Source organism: Odontesthes bonariensis, chromosome 17, assembly GCF_027942865.1.
Source record: "Odontesthes bonariensis isolate fOdoBon6 chromosome 17, fOdoBon6.hap1, whole genome shotgun sequence".
In the NCBI taxonomy this organism is placed as follows: Eukaryota; Metazoa; Chordata; class Actinopteri; order Atheriniformes; family Atherinopsidae; genus Odontesthes; species Odontesthes bonariensis.
The window spans coordinates 25017081-25033804 of record NC_134522.1 but is presented as its reverse complement, the minus strand read 5'-3'; the positions used below and the strand labels follow the sequence as shown (position 1 = coordinate 25033804).

General features: G+C 46.0%; 1 protein-coding gene across 1 annotated transcript; it reads left to right on the top strand.

Moving 5' to 3' along the window:
• The first annotated feature begins 256 nt into the window (after positions 1-256).
• Positions 257-16666, top strand: znf106a (zinc finger protein 106a). Its single transcript, XM_075448197.1, has 21 exons — positions 257-417; positions 3338-3420; positions 3743-3804; positions 5325-5519; positions 7041-8903; positions 8993-9437; positions 9542-9611; positions 9701-9855; positions 10146-10206; positions 10328-11303; positions 11508-11548; positions 11634-11779; positions 11865-11999; positions 12708-12824; positions 13073-13264; positions 13410-13472; positions 13580-13699; positions 13841-13912; positions 14081-14152; positions 14327-14471; positions 15126-16666. The coding sequence occupies exons 2-21, from the start codon at positions 3367-3369 to the stop codon at positions 15155-15157; spliced, it is 5016 nt and encodes a 1671-aa protein (XP_075304312.1). The 5' UTR covers positions 257-417; positions 3338-3366; the 3' UTR covers positions 15158-16666.
• Positions 16667-16724: the final 58 nt, after the last annotated feature.

The following is a 16724-nucleotide window of genomic DNA, read 5'->3' as shown; positions in this document are numbered from 1 at the left end:
GTTTTGGGGGCGAGAACTCAAAGGAGGATGTTAGAATTAGGATAGGTCATAGTGGGTAATAGCACTCTTAGTATAATGGGCATGCAACAGGTCAGTGTAGTTGTAGGGGAAGAGAAACAGTAGAACATGTACTATTAGAATGTCCTAGGTATAAGAGGGAGAGGAGAGGGTTGAGGGAAGGAATAGGGAAGGGAGGAGGGTCATAATGAGGTACCTGGTGAAGACTGGTTTAGCCAAAAGAATTTAGATAGGAGTAAGAGGTAGAGTCCAGTAGATGGTGGCAAATGCAACTACAAGGATGCCAGATGCCATTAAAACCAAAGAAGAAGAAAAGAAGAAGAAAGGAGGATGTTGTTGTTGTTAGCTTCAACAGTGGATGAGTAATTACAGTTCTGCACATATGAGGAGGTTTTAAAGGTAGCTCAAAGTCACGTGTCAGTACTTACAATGGTTAAAAACATTCTGTTCTAGCTGCACATTTGTCATGACTGTACAGTCAACAAATTTAGTCCATTACTTGTGTCATTTTTATGTCGCTGTATGCTCGCTAATGCTAGCTTGGTAAGTTTCAAACGGCAGCTCTTATTTAGCGATTACCAAACAGTTCAGGTAAACGACAATTATGCTAGAAATAATAGTTTATATCAACGGTTTGTGATTTAGGCAGTGTAATGGCATGCTGGTCAAACTGTTTGCTGTTATTGCGGATTCTTTCTGAGTTCTCAGCAGCTACCTGAGCAGCTAATCAGCAGCTATGCTAACAACAAGCAGGAGTCTAAACCACTGCGAAATGCCCACATTAACCATTCTCTCTTTGTGATAAGTGTTACAGCTGAAGGGTAAAAGTTGCTTTAAATCTTGACTAGCTTTGGTTGCTAAATAACATTAGGTGGTGAAATATTGATGCGATTCGTGCCGAACAGCAGCATCAGGTATCAGATGGCTGTTAGCAAGCTTCAGTCTTCATTGTCCCTCGGTGTTTCTGAGCACAAAAGTAACTCGTAACTTCTGAATCGCTCATTTCTAAATAGCTTTGGACACCAAAGTTACAATACATTTTTACCTACAGCACTATTTTTTGAGACAGTTGCGCTTTTCCGTTTCTGCACGAGGCAAGCAGGAGAAAGCTCAGTTTCAGTTTTTAAATGAGTCCTAATCAGCCGAAACTTCTTAAGTATTTCACTAGGGGTACGCGAGAAACCAACATGGATTAATTTTTTTGGAGCCTTGTTGTCTGTATGACTGTCATGTCTACTGCATCCTACAGATTTGGTGTCCTAAATGGACTATGACTCATTGATCTTATTAATATAACAGTATAAGCAGCTGCTCTCTCAGGGAAAAGGTGATTGAGGTGATATAAGGTGATTGAGGTGATATGAGGTATTTCAGAATGTCCCGAGCAGAGACAAAGGTCTAACACAGTGTGATCTCCAGACTGTTGCTCTATTCATTATTAGACCCGAGTCTGTATTAAACTTTCATGGCCATGGCAGAAAATTGGATTACAGGTCCCGTTTTTGGTCCTGATTTTGTAATGTTTTGTCTACAGAGGTTCACCCTCTTTTAACACTTAAGATTTTGCGAATAGTATCAAGACAAAAATAAAAAATGATCTGGTCCTTACCAGGTTACTGGTTACAGGTGGTTACTGGTGTGCACTGGTAATCCATATCAAATTTCTTTGCGAAAAGTTGCTTCTGTCGTGTTTTATTTGGCAGCTCGTTCATGCTCGCACTATTTTCTTAGCCACCTCGCAGCCGTGGATAAACTTCCACTCAGCAGTTGAATCAGACTTGCTATACTCCACACCACTTGATGGCGGAGTAATATCAACGAACATCCAGTGTTCAATAGAACTCAATGGGATTTACAAAATGTCAAATAAAACACGACAGAAGCAACTTTTCGCAACGAAATTTGATATGGATTACCAGTGCACACCAGTAACCACTCCGGTGAGTTGATGATTTTGAAAACGGACGTTTATGGTGCTTTTAAGGACCTTTTTGGACATGCACATGACTTGCCATTCTGAAGCAGGTTGAGAAGAATCAAAATTAGGCAAATACCGGAGACAGCAGTAAACATCAAAAAAGCGGTGAGGGGGGTTCTAAAACATTGCAGACGACTCAGAAAAGAGGCTTAATGTTGAAAATACCGCAGTTATCCTTTAACAAAAATGCAGAAGCATTCTCTGATAAACTAAGGCCATTCAGTAGTTGGTTGAACCATTCTGAGCATCAATAACTCCTAATTGTTTTCTGAATGTTATCAGCCTGTCACATCACTGTGGAGAAATTTAACATGCTAACTGAGGCCTGTAGAGTCTGATAGTAGCTCTTGGGTTTGTGACCTTGGGGTGACCTTGCTGGGACGTCCACTCCTGAGAAGATTAACAGCTGTCTTGAATGTTTTCCACTTGTAATGAATCTTTCTCCCTGTAAAATGATGTAATCCAACTAGTTTTGAAACAGCCTTATAACCCTTCTCAGAGTGATGGGCAGCAAATATTACTTTTCTGAGATCATTGCTGATGTGTTTCCTCCTTGGCATAGTGATAACACACACCTGAATGCTTTAGACCATCAAACTGCCCAAACGTCTGCCTTTATAGGGGTGCTCACATCTGCTGATGATCCACTGCATTTGATCAGCAGTGCTTGGCAGCTACTTGGCCTCTTATTTCCTCTGGAATCAGTAATGTTGTGCTCCGTTTTTCACATACTGCTTCTGCACGTTGGCTTAGTTTTTGGGTAATACACGACAACGATGTAAATACATTCAATTGAAGTGTTTAATGCAAACTGATGTGCATGACAAGCAGTCCTTTACAGTTTCAGTTGTTTTCTGTATCTTGTGAAGGTAACGTGAAGGTAGGCCTTGACTCATGGCTGGTGTTTAGTTCTCACCCTGTTTAAGAGCGTTAAACAAGTCCAGACATAGCCCTGATGCTGTCATGGCCGTGCCCTCTGGCCACAGAGTTGCTCTATCAGCAGGCTGGAATTAGACCAGTGTCTAGGTTGAACTCTGCTGCTATCTGGGCTGTGGTACCGAGGCATTTGTCAAATAGCTATGTGTGGTTGAGGGGAAAGAAGCCACGGGCACCCTCCCTTGTACTGGTTTGAAGAATGCGAGTTGTTGCTGAGAGCTTATATTGCAACATGCAGTGTCTGCGCCCTTTGTGCCTACAACTGTTTGTTGTTCGTAAACCACGAAAGCACAGTGAAACAGCACAGTTTGTAATCCAGTGAACTGTGACATATTGTTGTTTTGCACTTTGTAAGCTTTTTTTGAAAATATTTTTTTAACTTAAATAGACTTTCTCTTTGCACAGTGACGAGCTGAGATCCACTTACATTCAAAATGATGAAAAACCGAAAGTGCATCCTCTGTGAAACTGTCCATGTTTCCAAGCAGGTAATCAACCCTGACATGTGATTTACACTGTAGATATGTAACTACTGTATCATTTCATGTGATGAGAAATCATTACGGCAGCATTGATGCTGTTGCAGGTATCAGCTAGTTCTGAGTTTATAAAACCCATAAATAGATTTTTCTACCTTTTTTAAAGCATATCAGTTTTCCTTTGTATTACTCTCAGTTTGCATTGGCATAGAGTCTTAGTAGCCCCTCTTTAGGAACATTTAAGTGTTTCCTATCTCGGAACCAAACTTGAAACTTTTTTGTATCTGTAGGTGCTTGAATGAAACATTTTATTGTGTATATTAATCTGCAGGAGATGGATGAGCACATGAGAAGCATGCTCCACCACCGTGAGCTGGAGAAACTCAAAGGCCGGTGAGTTGTTTTTTTTTTTTTTGATAAACTACACACTCTCAACTGAATATGAATGAATGGCTGATGTTTTTCTTTTGAAAACAATGATCAAACTTGTTCAGTTGTTGAGAAATAACCTTCAACATCGACAATATTCGGCACATTCTTTAAAGATTTGCTGTAAATTGACACGAAAGGTGTGACTTTCTTTCCAGAGTTTAGTCTAAATCTATTTGGGTCACGGCACATGTGCACACGGGCACGTGTCTACAGTTATTCAGCAAGTGGATATATGGTCAGCTGTCTCAGCCATATATATTTAGACACAATCTCTCCGGAACAACAGGCATGACCGTTACAAGACAACTGGCGAGCTTGTGACTCCCATGTAGATTAGTAAAAGTATGCGGCCTCTCGCTGAGAAGTAAGAATCTGAAGTGGAGCATTCCAGGCTTGAGTTGTTGCCAAGTTATTGGGATTATATTGGAAACATCTGTGTGCAAAAATGGCATCTTTTTGAGCAATGTGGTCAGGAATATTTCTGGTAATCTGTGTATAAGCGCTCTACAGTTCATGTTGACATGTCGTAGTTGTACTTGAGAGTGGGACAGTAAATCAGCTCGTCCAGACTTAAACTCATCTGTTAACAGATTTTTGGGAGATTTGGTGCTTACACACATGTTGCTATTGCTCAAAAGGATTTCATTTTCCTGACAAGTGCAGCTGAGAATTAAAGGAATTCTGTCTTATTGGTGCTTGCCAACCGCACAAGAGGTCAGAGAATGGCAGCATACCATGACACAGATTTGAAAAGAAACTGAGAAGGAGCCAACAAAGTCACTGCTCATATCAGAATCACAGGATAGCTTACTTGGGAGAGGTGTGGAGACGGTGGCTCTGAGCAGCTGCACACAGCTCCGGTTTCACAGGCTTTGCACGGGATTGGTTGCCAGGATTCTGATAACACGTGCTGTCCTGAGGGAGGGGCTGGCTTCCGGCTACCGGAGCATAGTGAGAGGTCACATATAGAGACATTGCCTTGTGTAGAGTGTCAGAGCGCAGCGGACACCATCATGAAGGCGCACTGAGCTGAGGACGCTGGCTTCTCTTCCCTCCACGCGTCCCAGCGCTGTGCTGCATGGCTGGACTTAAACAGCTCCATTAGCATGCTGCTTGGGTCCAGCCCAGCCGCTCCTCCTGCCCTCACCCTGCCACCTATGGCCTGCTGAAAACGAGGACAAACAAGATCAGGATGATAAAGATGAGAATTGAACCTTTCTTTTTTTTAAATCAAGAGATAAATCTAAGTTAGCTACCTCCTGATCTGTGACAAATAGAGAATTCGGACGAGACACATTTTTTTTCTTTCAGAAGGATTGTTGAGTATTCTCCTCTCCTGAACTTATTTTGACTATAAGATAGCAGAAAGCGGAGCCAGAGTGCGTCGTTGCGAGCTCTGCAGGCAGGAACACCCAACCAGAGTAGATCGGCACCATGCCCGAAGGAAGGATTGAACGCCCTCTCTCGCCTTCCCTTCCCAGGGACTGCGGACACGCGTGCAGAGTGTGTAAGGTGAAGGTGGTGAGCCTGACCGATTACGCCAGCCACATTTCCAGCCCCACGCACAAACAGAATGTGGAGGCTGCTGACAAAACGCATACTCGGGACGACCAGGACGAGGAATACTTTGACCAGGCTTTTGTGGACCTGATCGAGAAGAGAAAGGAACACATCCGGTAAGACCTTTTTTCTAACATATCAGAGTAACACCCGGTGCAGTTGTTTTGGATGAGTTACTTTAAAACGGATATTATCATCAATATGCTATTAATGTGTGGTTTGCAAAAAGGAATTTTTAATGAATGGAATCTCACTTGTGTGAACATATAATGCCTTGTATAGTCACATTTTGCTCAGCAGAGCTCACGGGCCTCTTTTAGTCACAGCAACACGTTGAGCTGTGACTGGAGTCGTATGTCAGGTCTATAGGCTAAAAAAAAACACATGACTGCACAAACAAAGTTCAAACACTTGCTAGCTTCACTCGAATGCCTTCTTGTAAAGCACAGAAAAAAGACCTCTTTAGACCTCCGTGTTTGTTTAAAAACTAGAAAGAAAAGGAAAAAGATTTTAAAAAAGGATGTTTCCAGAACACTAACTGTAATTAATTGTCTTCAGACTGCCTCAGACCTTTGCAGAGGCATCTTGTATGCGTGTTTGGCTTGCAGCACTATGTTTACCTCACTGTTGTAAGGGAAATGTTTTTTAAAAAAAATGATTTCGTAGAAGCCATCGAATGCAAAAGCTCAGAGCTTGTCACTCATTCCTTTCCCTCTGTAGACCTGCCGAGACATATTATTGCCAGGGGGATTTTTTTTTGTTTAGAGTCTTGTTAGGTGATCAGGTGTATAAGAAACAATGGTTTCTTTTAAGGCAGTTTGCTGATGCAGCAATGTAGGCATAAAACTGCATGAAGGATTTTCGGCTACTTTGATGCTATATACACAAACTGAGTACCGGTATGTTTTCATCCACATTTAGTCCAAGCTATGGTTATAGCTCGCTTGTTTCATTTTATGGAGCTACTGTTCTCGATACCGTGTATATAAGGGACGAATGGAACAGGAGATTGACAGGCGGATCGGTGCGGCGTCTGCAGTGATGCGGGCTCTGCACCGGCCTGTCGTGGTGAAGGAGCTGAGCCAGAAGGCGAAGCTCTCGATTTACCGGTCAATCTATGTTCCTACCCTCACCTATGGTCACGAGCTGTGGATAGTGACCGAAAGAACGAGATCGCGAATACAAGCGGCCGAAATGAGTTTCCTCCGCAGGGTGTCTGGGCTCTCCCTTAGAGATAGGGTGAGAAGCTCGGTCATCCGGGAGGGGCTCGGAGTAGAACCGCTGCTCCTCCGCATTGAGAGGAGTCAGATGAGGTGGCTCGGGCATCTGGTTAGGATGCCTCCTGGACGCCTCCCTGGTGAGGTGTTCCGGGCCCGTCCCACTGGGAGGAGGCCCCGGGGAGGACCCAGGACACGTTGGAGAGACTATGTTTCTCGGCTGGCCTGGGAACGCCTCGGGGTCCCCCCAGAAGAGCTGGAGGAAGTGGCCGGGGGCAGGGACGTCTGGGTCTCTTTGCTCAAGCTGCTCCCCCCGCGACCCGATCCCCGGACCAGCGGAAGATAATGGATGGATGGATCGATGGATATTAATGTGCGGGAAACTGTATAACGTGTATGATTTATTTTCTTGGTGTTTAGGAAAGAGAAGGAGGCTGCTGCAGCGAAGCTTGCAAAAGAAGAAGAGGAACAAAGGAAAAAGGAGGAGTTTCAGCAGAGACTTAAGGAAGTTAAGGAGCGTTACCGCCTCGAGCGTGTGTGGCATCCGCCGTCGCATGGGTTCAGTGGATCCGGTCACCATAGTTCTTTTTACAAGGACAACCGATATAATACCAGCACAGGGGACGCAAGACCCTGGCAGTACAACAAACAGGGGAAGAGCGCCACCTGGCATGCACAGGAGCCTCCAAACTTTCAGAATTGGGCATCTGCAGACTTTTTTGATGGAAGAGTCGTTAGACAATTGGAGCAGAACAACAGAACATGGGGCCATGGTTCATATTCTTGCAATCAACAAAATCGACTGCCTTGGCTCAGCAATGGAGGCAGTAGTAATGGGCTCTATGGCCAGAATAATATTATCAAGTATGCGCCACAGGGGCGGCCCCGGAGCTTTGTGGGATTTCCAACTCCACCCAGTTTTTTTGCCCGGAATCAGTTTCAAAGTGCAGCCAACGACAAGCGAGACCAGCAGGATGCTAGACTTCAACATGGCGAGGTACCGTCAGAATCTGACCATAACAGTGGTAAGAACTCTAAGACCTTCGGTAGCAATCCAAAGCTGGACAAAGGCTGTCGCTGGTCACCCTATCCAGCCACATCTGGACCCCACAGTGATGTTGTCACAAGTGCATCAGAGAAGTGCCTCAAAGTCCCCAAACCACAGAAGCAAGACAGGGCGCCTGACGTCAGTAGCTTCAGCAGGCAGTCTCTACCTGAGCAGAGACCAGGGCAGATGATGTCGAGCAGACGAAGTGAAGAAGAGAATGAAAGGCATCAAACCAAACCCAAATCCAAACCCACAGATAAGAGTAGGAGCAGCATTACAGGTTGCAGTTCTCAGAGAGATGACCACAAAAACTCTACATGTGGTTCCACCAGTCAGAAGGCAAGTAAACCAATGTTACAGTTGGATCGTAAGAGTTCCACAGCTCCTGCTCTCAGCGGCGGGGTTCAGCTCAGCAAGGCCTCCAGTCAAGCTCTGTCCCATTCAAAACCAGCCGGAAATCAGAGTGGACTCAAGGCTCCACCTGTTGGGCTCCTTCAGTCAAAGCAGGAAAGGCACCTTCCCGACTCACTCAAGACAGGCAGACTTGAAAAGAGGGGCTCTTTGGATAGCTGTATTAACAATAGGGGGGAAAAGACACGACACAATGTAAAGGTGCAGCAAACAGATCAGGGACATGTTGGAGTGAACAAAGAAAAAAGTCCCAGTCAGAATGCAGCTAAGCTGCCAACTGATGCAGTCAGGCCAGAAAAGTTTGCGCCGCCACTGTCAGACAGCAGCCAGTTTCTCCAGTCGTTGCAGGTTAGCACCTCGATGATGGAGAGCTCAGAACCTGCAGCTTCAGTGGGAGATAGTGAAGAGAACAACAAGAACGCAGAGAAGCAGACTTGCTCAGCGGTGCCGGACGAGGCCATGCAGGTTGCTGAGGCGGGGCAGAGCTCAGAGAGCGACACCTCCAGAAGCGGTGAAGCACAGACGGGCTCAGGGTCTAACACATCAACTCTGTCCAAACTCGACCTGCCCCCTGTCCTAAAACGTGACCTCACCAAACACATCAGCTCCAAGAGCAAAACCGGTGGCCACGAGCCCAACCTGAACATTGCCAGACGGGTGCGTAACGTGAGCGAGTCGCGGAGAAGCGACACGGAAAAGGATTCTGGACTCAAACCAACTGTACGCCAACTCATCAGCTCCTCCGGGTCACGCCGCAACGTGAACTGGGACCAGGTGTATCAGGAGGTCAGAAAGAAGCAAGACAAGGGAAAAGGCATGCCGAGGTAAAACTTTGATCTTCCATTTAGAAATGAAACATCATTTCAAAGGTATTTTTGATATCAAAGCGCACGTTTGGTCTGTTGTCCTCCAGGTTTGGGATAGAGATGGTTCCATGTGAGCAGGAGTACCAGAGCCAGGAGGAGGAGGACTTAGCCCTCCTGGAGGGTTTTCAGTGGGAGTCGTTGATGGACAGCTCCATCCAGGGCAACTCCCGAAAACGCTCCTTATCAGAGAGCAGCCTCGTGCCGGCACCCACTCTGTCCCCGTTTTCATCTTTTCCATCAGTAGAGGCTGCGCAGAGCAAAGTTCTCAGCTCAGAGGAGCAGGCGTCTGCAGGTTCTCCTAATTGCATTTCTGCTCAAGGAAATCAAGACAGCCAGAATCACCCAGAGGCCAACGCACGGAGGCAGCCAGAGAAACTAACATCAGCCACAGTGAGAGTTCTCCAGCGATCGGATTCGCTGCTCGGGGACAGCAGCTCAGGGACGGAGCAGTACGACGCTATGGGAACAGGCAAGAGGCGAAGAGCAACCGGGGTGTGTATGGCTAACAGTGAGCTCACGTCTGTGTTTTTATGCTAACAAACAGAATTCACAGCGATTACTCTTTTTTTTCTTTTCCTCGTATATCTTCTTCGTAGGATGCTCCGAGTACAGAGCCATCTTGTTTGGAACACAATAACAAAAGAAGGAAGGTCAAATCCAAAAGAGGTGTGTGTCCCATTAAAGATTTCTGTACACTGTGTGCTGTTGTACTGTCACTGATGTTTTAAGTGTTTGTTTTTCCTTGCCTGGTGCAGAACGTCTGCAGATCGACCAGCTGCTGGCAGTGTCTCTGCGGGAGGAAGAGCTGAGTCGGTCCTTGCAGAACGTGGACACCAGCCTGATCCAAGCCCGGGCTGCGCTGGAGGCCGCCTACTTGGAGGTGCAGCGTCTCATGGTGGTCAAACAGCAGGTGTGTTTTCAAACTGCAGAACCCCACTGCATGATGGGCCTTTCTCTGCACGGTTCTGTTCTGTATGTATGTCCAACGTGATGTGATAGGGAAGCTAAATGTCGAACTGTGACTTTTCATGCTTGATGCTCGACAGAAGCTGGGTGTGTAAGTGTTTGTGTGGACTTGTGCTTTCTCACTATAATTGTTTAATTGATGTTTGATTGTCTTATTGTGAGTGTTATATATTTATGATTGCAAATATTAAATGAACATCTCTTGGGGTCTTGGTTGTATGTGTCTCTCTTCAGATGACTGTGGAGATGAGCTCGCTAAGAAACAAGCGGATTGACTTATTAAAAGGAATGCAAGGTAAAAACTTGTTGGCATATACGTAACCCCTGGATACGGCAGCAGTCATTTGACACGAACAACCTGACCTATGACGAGTGCTCTGACACTGGAATGTGCTTTTTGTTGGATTTTTTTGCAGGTGTGGTGGAGGAAGCACCACAGCTCAAACTGAAAGAAGAGAAGACAGATTCATTTGAAACGGAACCACGCGTGCCCTCCTCTGTTACGTGTCCCTCTGTTATGGACACTGCCGTTCCCAGTCCAAACCATGCTGCAGAGTGTGCCTCTCCCCCGTCCTCCAGCCTCCCATTCGTGCCTGTGGTTATTAAGGAGGAGCCCCAGTCTCCAGTCCATGTCAGCTCCGATCAGAATTACTGTGAAGAGCCTGCAGACTGCAACCAGAGGTTGCCAGGACTGGTTGAGACCACTGAAAAGGCCATACAGGCATCATTTAACTCGAACAACCTTTCTCCTGACAAAAGCCACATAAAACTCCTCTTACCAAGTAGGAGAAGCTCTGAGGTCGGGAGCATTGCTGACTGCACAGACACCCAGTCAGCACAGCCCCCTGCAGGCCTCAATATGCCTGCGTCTCCATCTGAAATGACGAATGGAAAGCGTGTGAGGAAGCTGAAGAAGAGGAAGGCGTTTAAAAAGGCTCCAGGGATGGAGCAGCCTGAGAGCAGTGACACTGAGGTGGACGAAGAGGCCTCGAGGCCCAGGTGGCTGCGACAGCGCAGGAGACCCAGTGGGGGCTCTCAGGTCAGCACCTCCAGCCTGCATGCAGATGAAAGAGAGGGAGACGTGGACATGGAGGGCAGCAAGAAGACGCTCATGATGTTGTGTCCAACCACCATTCCTGCGAAAGTAGACCAGAAATCCCCCAAACACATGTTGGAGCCTCCACAAGCAGCCCCCGCTGGCCTTAAAGAAAACTTGGATTCAGAAGAAAGCATGGAGGTCAGCGCAGCTGGTCAGCAGCACCACACGGATGCTCCGGTTCCAGCTCCTCCTCCGGCCCTGGTCCCAGACTCTTTCACACCTGGGCCACAAAGCCTGGCCTGCAACGAGGTCTCCTCCACGAGCGACCTGGATCTGTGTAAATCCTCTGAAAGGTGAGTCATCAGCTAAAGAATCTTCACTCTACTTCACCTTTTCTGGAGCTGTTAACCACCTCACGCCGGAGTTCCTCATAGTCTTTGATAGTCTGGACATATACAATTCAAAAGAACCAGAAGAAGTTAAATGCATTGATGTGAGATAGCTTTTATATGGAGTTTAATGGCAGAACATCTCACTTGAACTTGTTCTCCCCGCAGTGATTTGCCGTTTGCCGTCACATTGCCTAAGACCACATCAGGTACGTCCATCTGTCTGGAGAACTGTTCGTGTTCTTCTTCTTTGGTTCAGGTTGCACTTGAACAGCCGTGTATTTTCTTTCTTAGACGCATCCTATGACCACAGTGAGGATGAGATGCCGACTGAGGGAGTGTTCAGTGGCCACCAGGAGGCGGTGAACGCCATACAGATCCACGACGGGCTGCTGTACACATGCTCAGGAGATCGAACCATCAAAGCCTTTAACCTGGTGGTGGGTGCTGCCGCTGCTTCCTGTCAAATGTTTGGTCACTCACAGCAACACAACACTGCAGCTGCTCTTCTTTTCTCTGTCGCAGAGTCATAAATGTGTGGGTGCGTTCGAGGGTCACAGCTCCAAAGTGACCTGCTTGCTGGTGTCCGCTGCTCCAAGCCTGCACCATCGCCTTTATTCTGGCTCCAGTGATCAGACCATCCGCTGCTACAGCCTCAAGGTGAAACGCACATCTTCTGATTGAAACTGCCTTGTTCAGTGGGGTTACATGGCACTGTAAAAATGCCACGGATTAAGGGCGAAATTACAATCAGACTGAGTTATTAAGTTCATGTAGAAACCTTAATCTGTCAAGAAATTGGATCGGATTAAGACCTTGAGATAACTGGGTTGAAAGTCAAATTAAACCTGCTTGTAGACGCTGCGTTCTGCGCATGCTGGACATTTTTTCCCGGGGTCGTGACCCGGAAGTCAAAGGAGACGATATTACTGTTGTTGTCGCCGTCGGAAAGAAACAAACAACGCGATGGAGAATGCTCCGTTGTGCATCGCGTTTGTGCAACAAGCAGCTCATCACAGACCAAATGTAGAGGGACGTAGCTTCATCTTGCTCTTCGTTCTGCATCTTTCTCCAATACCTGAGTTTGTTGTTGTTATTGTTGTTGTTGGTGGTGGTTAAGAGGTCAACAGGAAGTGGCTCTATTAGCAATAGTTGGAATGGGTACGACACCACCTATCGTACCGGGGTATGACATGCTTTGTGCCAATGATTCGATTCATTCACCGCCATATATCCAAGGATAATTACCCTTGCTAAAATAAGGAGCATAACCCAACTATAGCTATAATCGAATGAATCTCACCTTGTAGACTCACTGAGTGAGTGGCATTACACGCTGACATTTTCTGTTGTTCCTTTTGTCCACAGACACGTGAGTTAGAGCAGCAGTTCTCCCTGTCGGACCGAGTCCTCTGCCTCCACACCCGATGGAGGACTTTGTATGCTGGTCTAGCAAACGGCACAGTGGTGACTTTTAACCTCAAGGTGTGAAATCTATTCTTCACGAGGCCATGGAATGGCGTTCTTTTAAAGTGATTGTAACTGTTTATTCCATACTTGAAAATCAAGTATACAAATAACTGAAGCAGCACTCAGCAGTTTAAGAGTTTGAAGTTAGCGGTTGCTGCCTTTTAGGGGTAAAACCAACAGAAATCTTGTTTTGAAATCAATTGAAAAGTATGCTAAACCCTTCCAGCTGGAGTTGATGCTCCTCTCTGCAATTCATTGTTTAGACAAACAAGCAGATGGATGTGTTTGAGTGCCACGGGCCCCGTGCCGTGAGCTGTCTGGCCTCATCGCAGGAGGGAGCCCGGAGGATTCTGCTGGTCGGCTCCTACGACAGCACCATCAGCGTGAGAGCGGCCAAGAACGGACTGCTGCTGCGCACGCTGCAGGGCCACACCAAGAGCGTTCTCTGCATGAAGGTGGGTCGGGTCGGAAGTCCTGGCTTCGGAAGGGAAGCTTCATCTGTGTTGGAGTAGATTTCATCCCATCCAAGAAAGGATGAAGCTTGAGAGAATGTGAAGTGATTGGTGAGGATCAATGAACGCTGTTTCTGCTTCCTCTCAGGTGGTGAATGATCTGGTGTTTAGTGGATCCAGCGATCATTCTCTCTACGCTCACAACATCCATGTGAGTTAACGTCATGGTTCCACATGTGTAATTTCCTGAAAATAAATAGTTTGGTTCTGTTCCAAAGAGCAATGGCTGAGAGCTGCTTTCCCCCCACTGACTCACAGACAGGAGAGCTGCTGCAGGTCTTTAAGGGCCACAGCCATGCCGTTACTGTGGTGGACGTCATGGGGAACGTGATGGTCACCGCCTGCCTGGACAAGCTGGTCCGCGTCTACGACCTGCAGGTCTGCGCCGTCAAACAATCTGCCATAAAATGATATTTCATATCTCACTTTTCAGTTTTGGGCGCGAAACCCAGTTCGGGCTGCTATAAATGAGTTTTGTGTCATCACACAAGAAACCTTGAAAGCAAATTCTGTCCACAGACTCAGAACCAGATGCAGGTCTACGGCGGACACAAGGACATGCTGGTGTGCATGGCTATCCACAAGAACATGGTGAGAGACTGTGACTGCAATTAACACATCTGTCTGTCTACTCCTTGTTTTACTTTGTTGCCCCGTAACTGCACGAAGCACACCGGCTTTCTGTTAATGTTTGTTGCAGATTTCTGGAAAACATGAGCTTAAAAACTGAGAAGTAAACCTAACCATTAATTGTTTCAGATCTACACGGGCTGTTACGATGGCAGCGTGGAGGCTGTCAAACTCAACCTGATGCAGAACTACCGCTGCTGGGTAAGATGTCGACCAATGCTGAGGGCTGAATGGATGAGACCGTTGGGGATCTAACCTGTGACCTACCAGTTGCAGGATGACCACAAGCCCACTGCTTTATCTTTGAGCCCTGATCTTGTGTACAGTTTTTTTTGTGTGTAGTGGTCTTTGGTGAACAGTGTGTTGTGTCCACAGTGGCCCGGCTGCTCGCTGGTTTTCGGGATGAAGGAGCATCTGCAGCAGCACCTGATCAAGGACCACGCCGGTGCCAGCTTCCAGGCTAAAGTGTCGCTGAAAAAACTGCCAGGAGATCTTCTGTGCACGCAACGGCTCCAAGCAGGTAAAAAAAAAAAAAAAAAAAGCATTCAGCAGACTTCACAACACAACAGAACATTGTCTTTATAGTTTGCAGAGCTGCTACCGAAGCACCTTTAACCTGGAAGTGAGTAAAAAAACGTAACGAAAACAACTGACTGCGTCCCCGGAAAACAAAGCCTATTGGTGCATATTTGGAGGGTTATTATGTCGCCGTGCTTCACAGCGATTTAAGAGTATATATCGTTGCTCCTCAGCACATGGTCAGTTTCTACAGCTGCAGGATGGGGTCACCTCCATGTTTGACTGGTTGTTTACGAGCTTTGTGCTTTCCTAACAGTGATCTGAGTCCAGTCATTTCAGGTTAGTCTGTCCTTAAAACCCTTAAATCTTGTGGAATCTAGATATAAAAAAAAAAATAGATCGTATTGAGGGTTACACTGTGCGACTGTGCGATACTTTGTTTCTGCAAATCTCCTGCCGTGATTTGGGGGTTTTAGCCGACTTTTGGAGAAAAGTTACTTTCCTTCCTCGTGCTGGAATGTTTGCTGCTTTGCCAGGAGCACGACAGCAGTGCTCTGTTGTTGGTTTTTGTAATAAATAAGCTTCATTATGCTTTGCAAAAATATGGTGTAATGACAGCTATGTTAAATGGGATTTCTGTTTTTCTCTGTTGCAGACGCTGCCGCGGCACATGCAGAAACGTGCTGAGGAGGACACTAAAGGGGAGCCTTAGGGGCTGGCGGTGGGAACGTAGTTTCACCCTGAGCCCTTCCTTATTTTTGTGTAACCCCCCCCCTCGCCACCCTGTTAACCTCCCATATTGGGGGGGGCAAATTCTCGGGACCCACTTAACTCAACAGTGCTCCCGTTGAGCCTGATAACGACTCCATCCTTTAAGTTCGGTGTTGGAATCCAACCTTTAATACGGTCACAAAAGGAGGGTTGATTGTGATGTTTATCTTTTTTTAACACGTCCTATAAAACACTCCTTCCTCTCCTGTTGTCTGACCACTGCAGTTCCTGTTTTCACTGACCAAAGTAAGACACAGAAACACAGAAATGACTTTTGTTCATTGAAGAAACTTCAGTTGTTGCCGGTATCCGAGGGATCTGTTGGCTCTTTTGGTTTGTAGCCGCAACAAAAACCGATAATCGTCTTCCAGACTGCAATATGGCATGGGTTGAGATGTTTTTATTGTTGTGACGTGACATGTTGAGCAACCTGCAGTTATTTTTCTTTGTTTTTTTTTCCTCCCCTCCCATTTAATCACTGTTATTCATTTAGAAATATTCTCCCGTTTATTGTGATGATGAGCGATCGGAACTTTTGGCTGAGTTGGTGGCGTAATCCCCCAGCTCGTTTTTTAAGTAAAGATTTCAGTTTTCTCTTTGGTTTTTATTTAGTCTTCAGAAACACTCGGCTTCGAGTCGTCTTTTTGTTTTGTTTGCCGGGATTCCGTTTATTTATTTGTTGCTCATTCAGAAGTGGAGGGTTTTGAGGTGTGACTTGGTCTGAGGTTGCCATTTTTAGAATTTACATTTGCGGTGATCCGAGACGTGTTTCCTGTATGTTTTAATCGGCTTGGGTTTCTTCCTGGTGATTGTTGACAGAACGTTTCAACACTGTGAAGTGAACCTTGTGTTCTCAGAGTGAGTGTGAGATAGTGTTTTTATCACACATTTGAGTTTATTTTTGATTCGGAGCTTCGAGCAGAAGGCACCAGAGCTGTATTTTCCAGTGATGATCGTTTTTTTTCCTTATTTCGTAAGTAGGTGAAGGATATTTAAAGGTGGTGTCAGATGGAGGATTTTGAAGGGAAAAATTACATTTCATCTCCCATGCCATACCTCACCTTCATTTTACTAAACAGCGGGCAACAAATTCCCCTTTTAAAGGCTTATTCCACCAGTTTTAACCAGCGTGAAAGCCCAGATGTTCTCTTTAGCTGACTCATTTGGAAGGTTACAGCTCTACTGGTCACGTCCTCTGTTGGAGATAAGTTCTTATCTGAATTAACCTGACGTTCTCACTGTATTCCAGACTCACTTCACTCACTCATTTATGACAGAAGAAAGCGTGCAGTTCACCTCTTGCCTGGCATTCCTGAGTTTCTTCAAGTTTTTCATTTATTATCAAAGTTGCGAAGAGATATTTTTCAAAAAAAAAAAGGGTATTCCAAGAAGTTAATAATAAAACTTGTTTGCAACATCAGAAAACGTCGCATGGGTCCTATTTTGTCTTTGACTTGGAGTATATTTCAAGGTATAACAAAAG

Excerpts from the sequence above, each read along its gene's own strand:
- znf106a (XM_075448197.1), top strand. The coding sequence starts at position 3,367 with ATGATGAAAAACCGAAAGTGCATCCTCTGTGAAACTGTCCATGTTTCC. Across the intron at positions 3,421-3,742 it reads CTGTCCATGTTTCCAAGCAG|GAGATGGATGAGCACATGAG; the intron begins GTAATCAACCCT and ends ATTAATCTGCAG. Across the intron at positions 12,000-12,707 it reads TCCGCTGCTACAGCCTCAAG|ACACGTGAGTTAGAGCAGCA; the intron begins GTGAAACGCACA and ends TTTTGTCCACAG.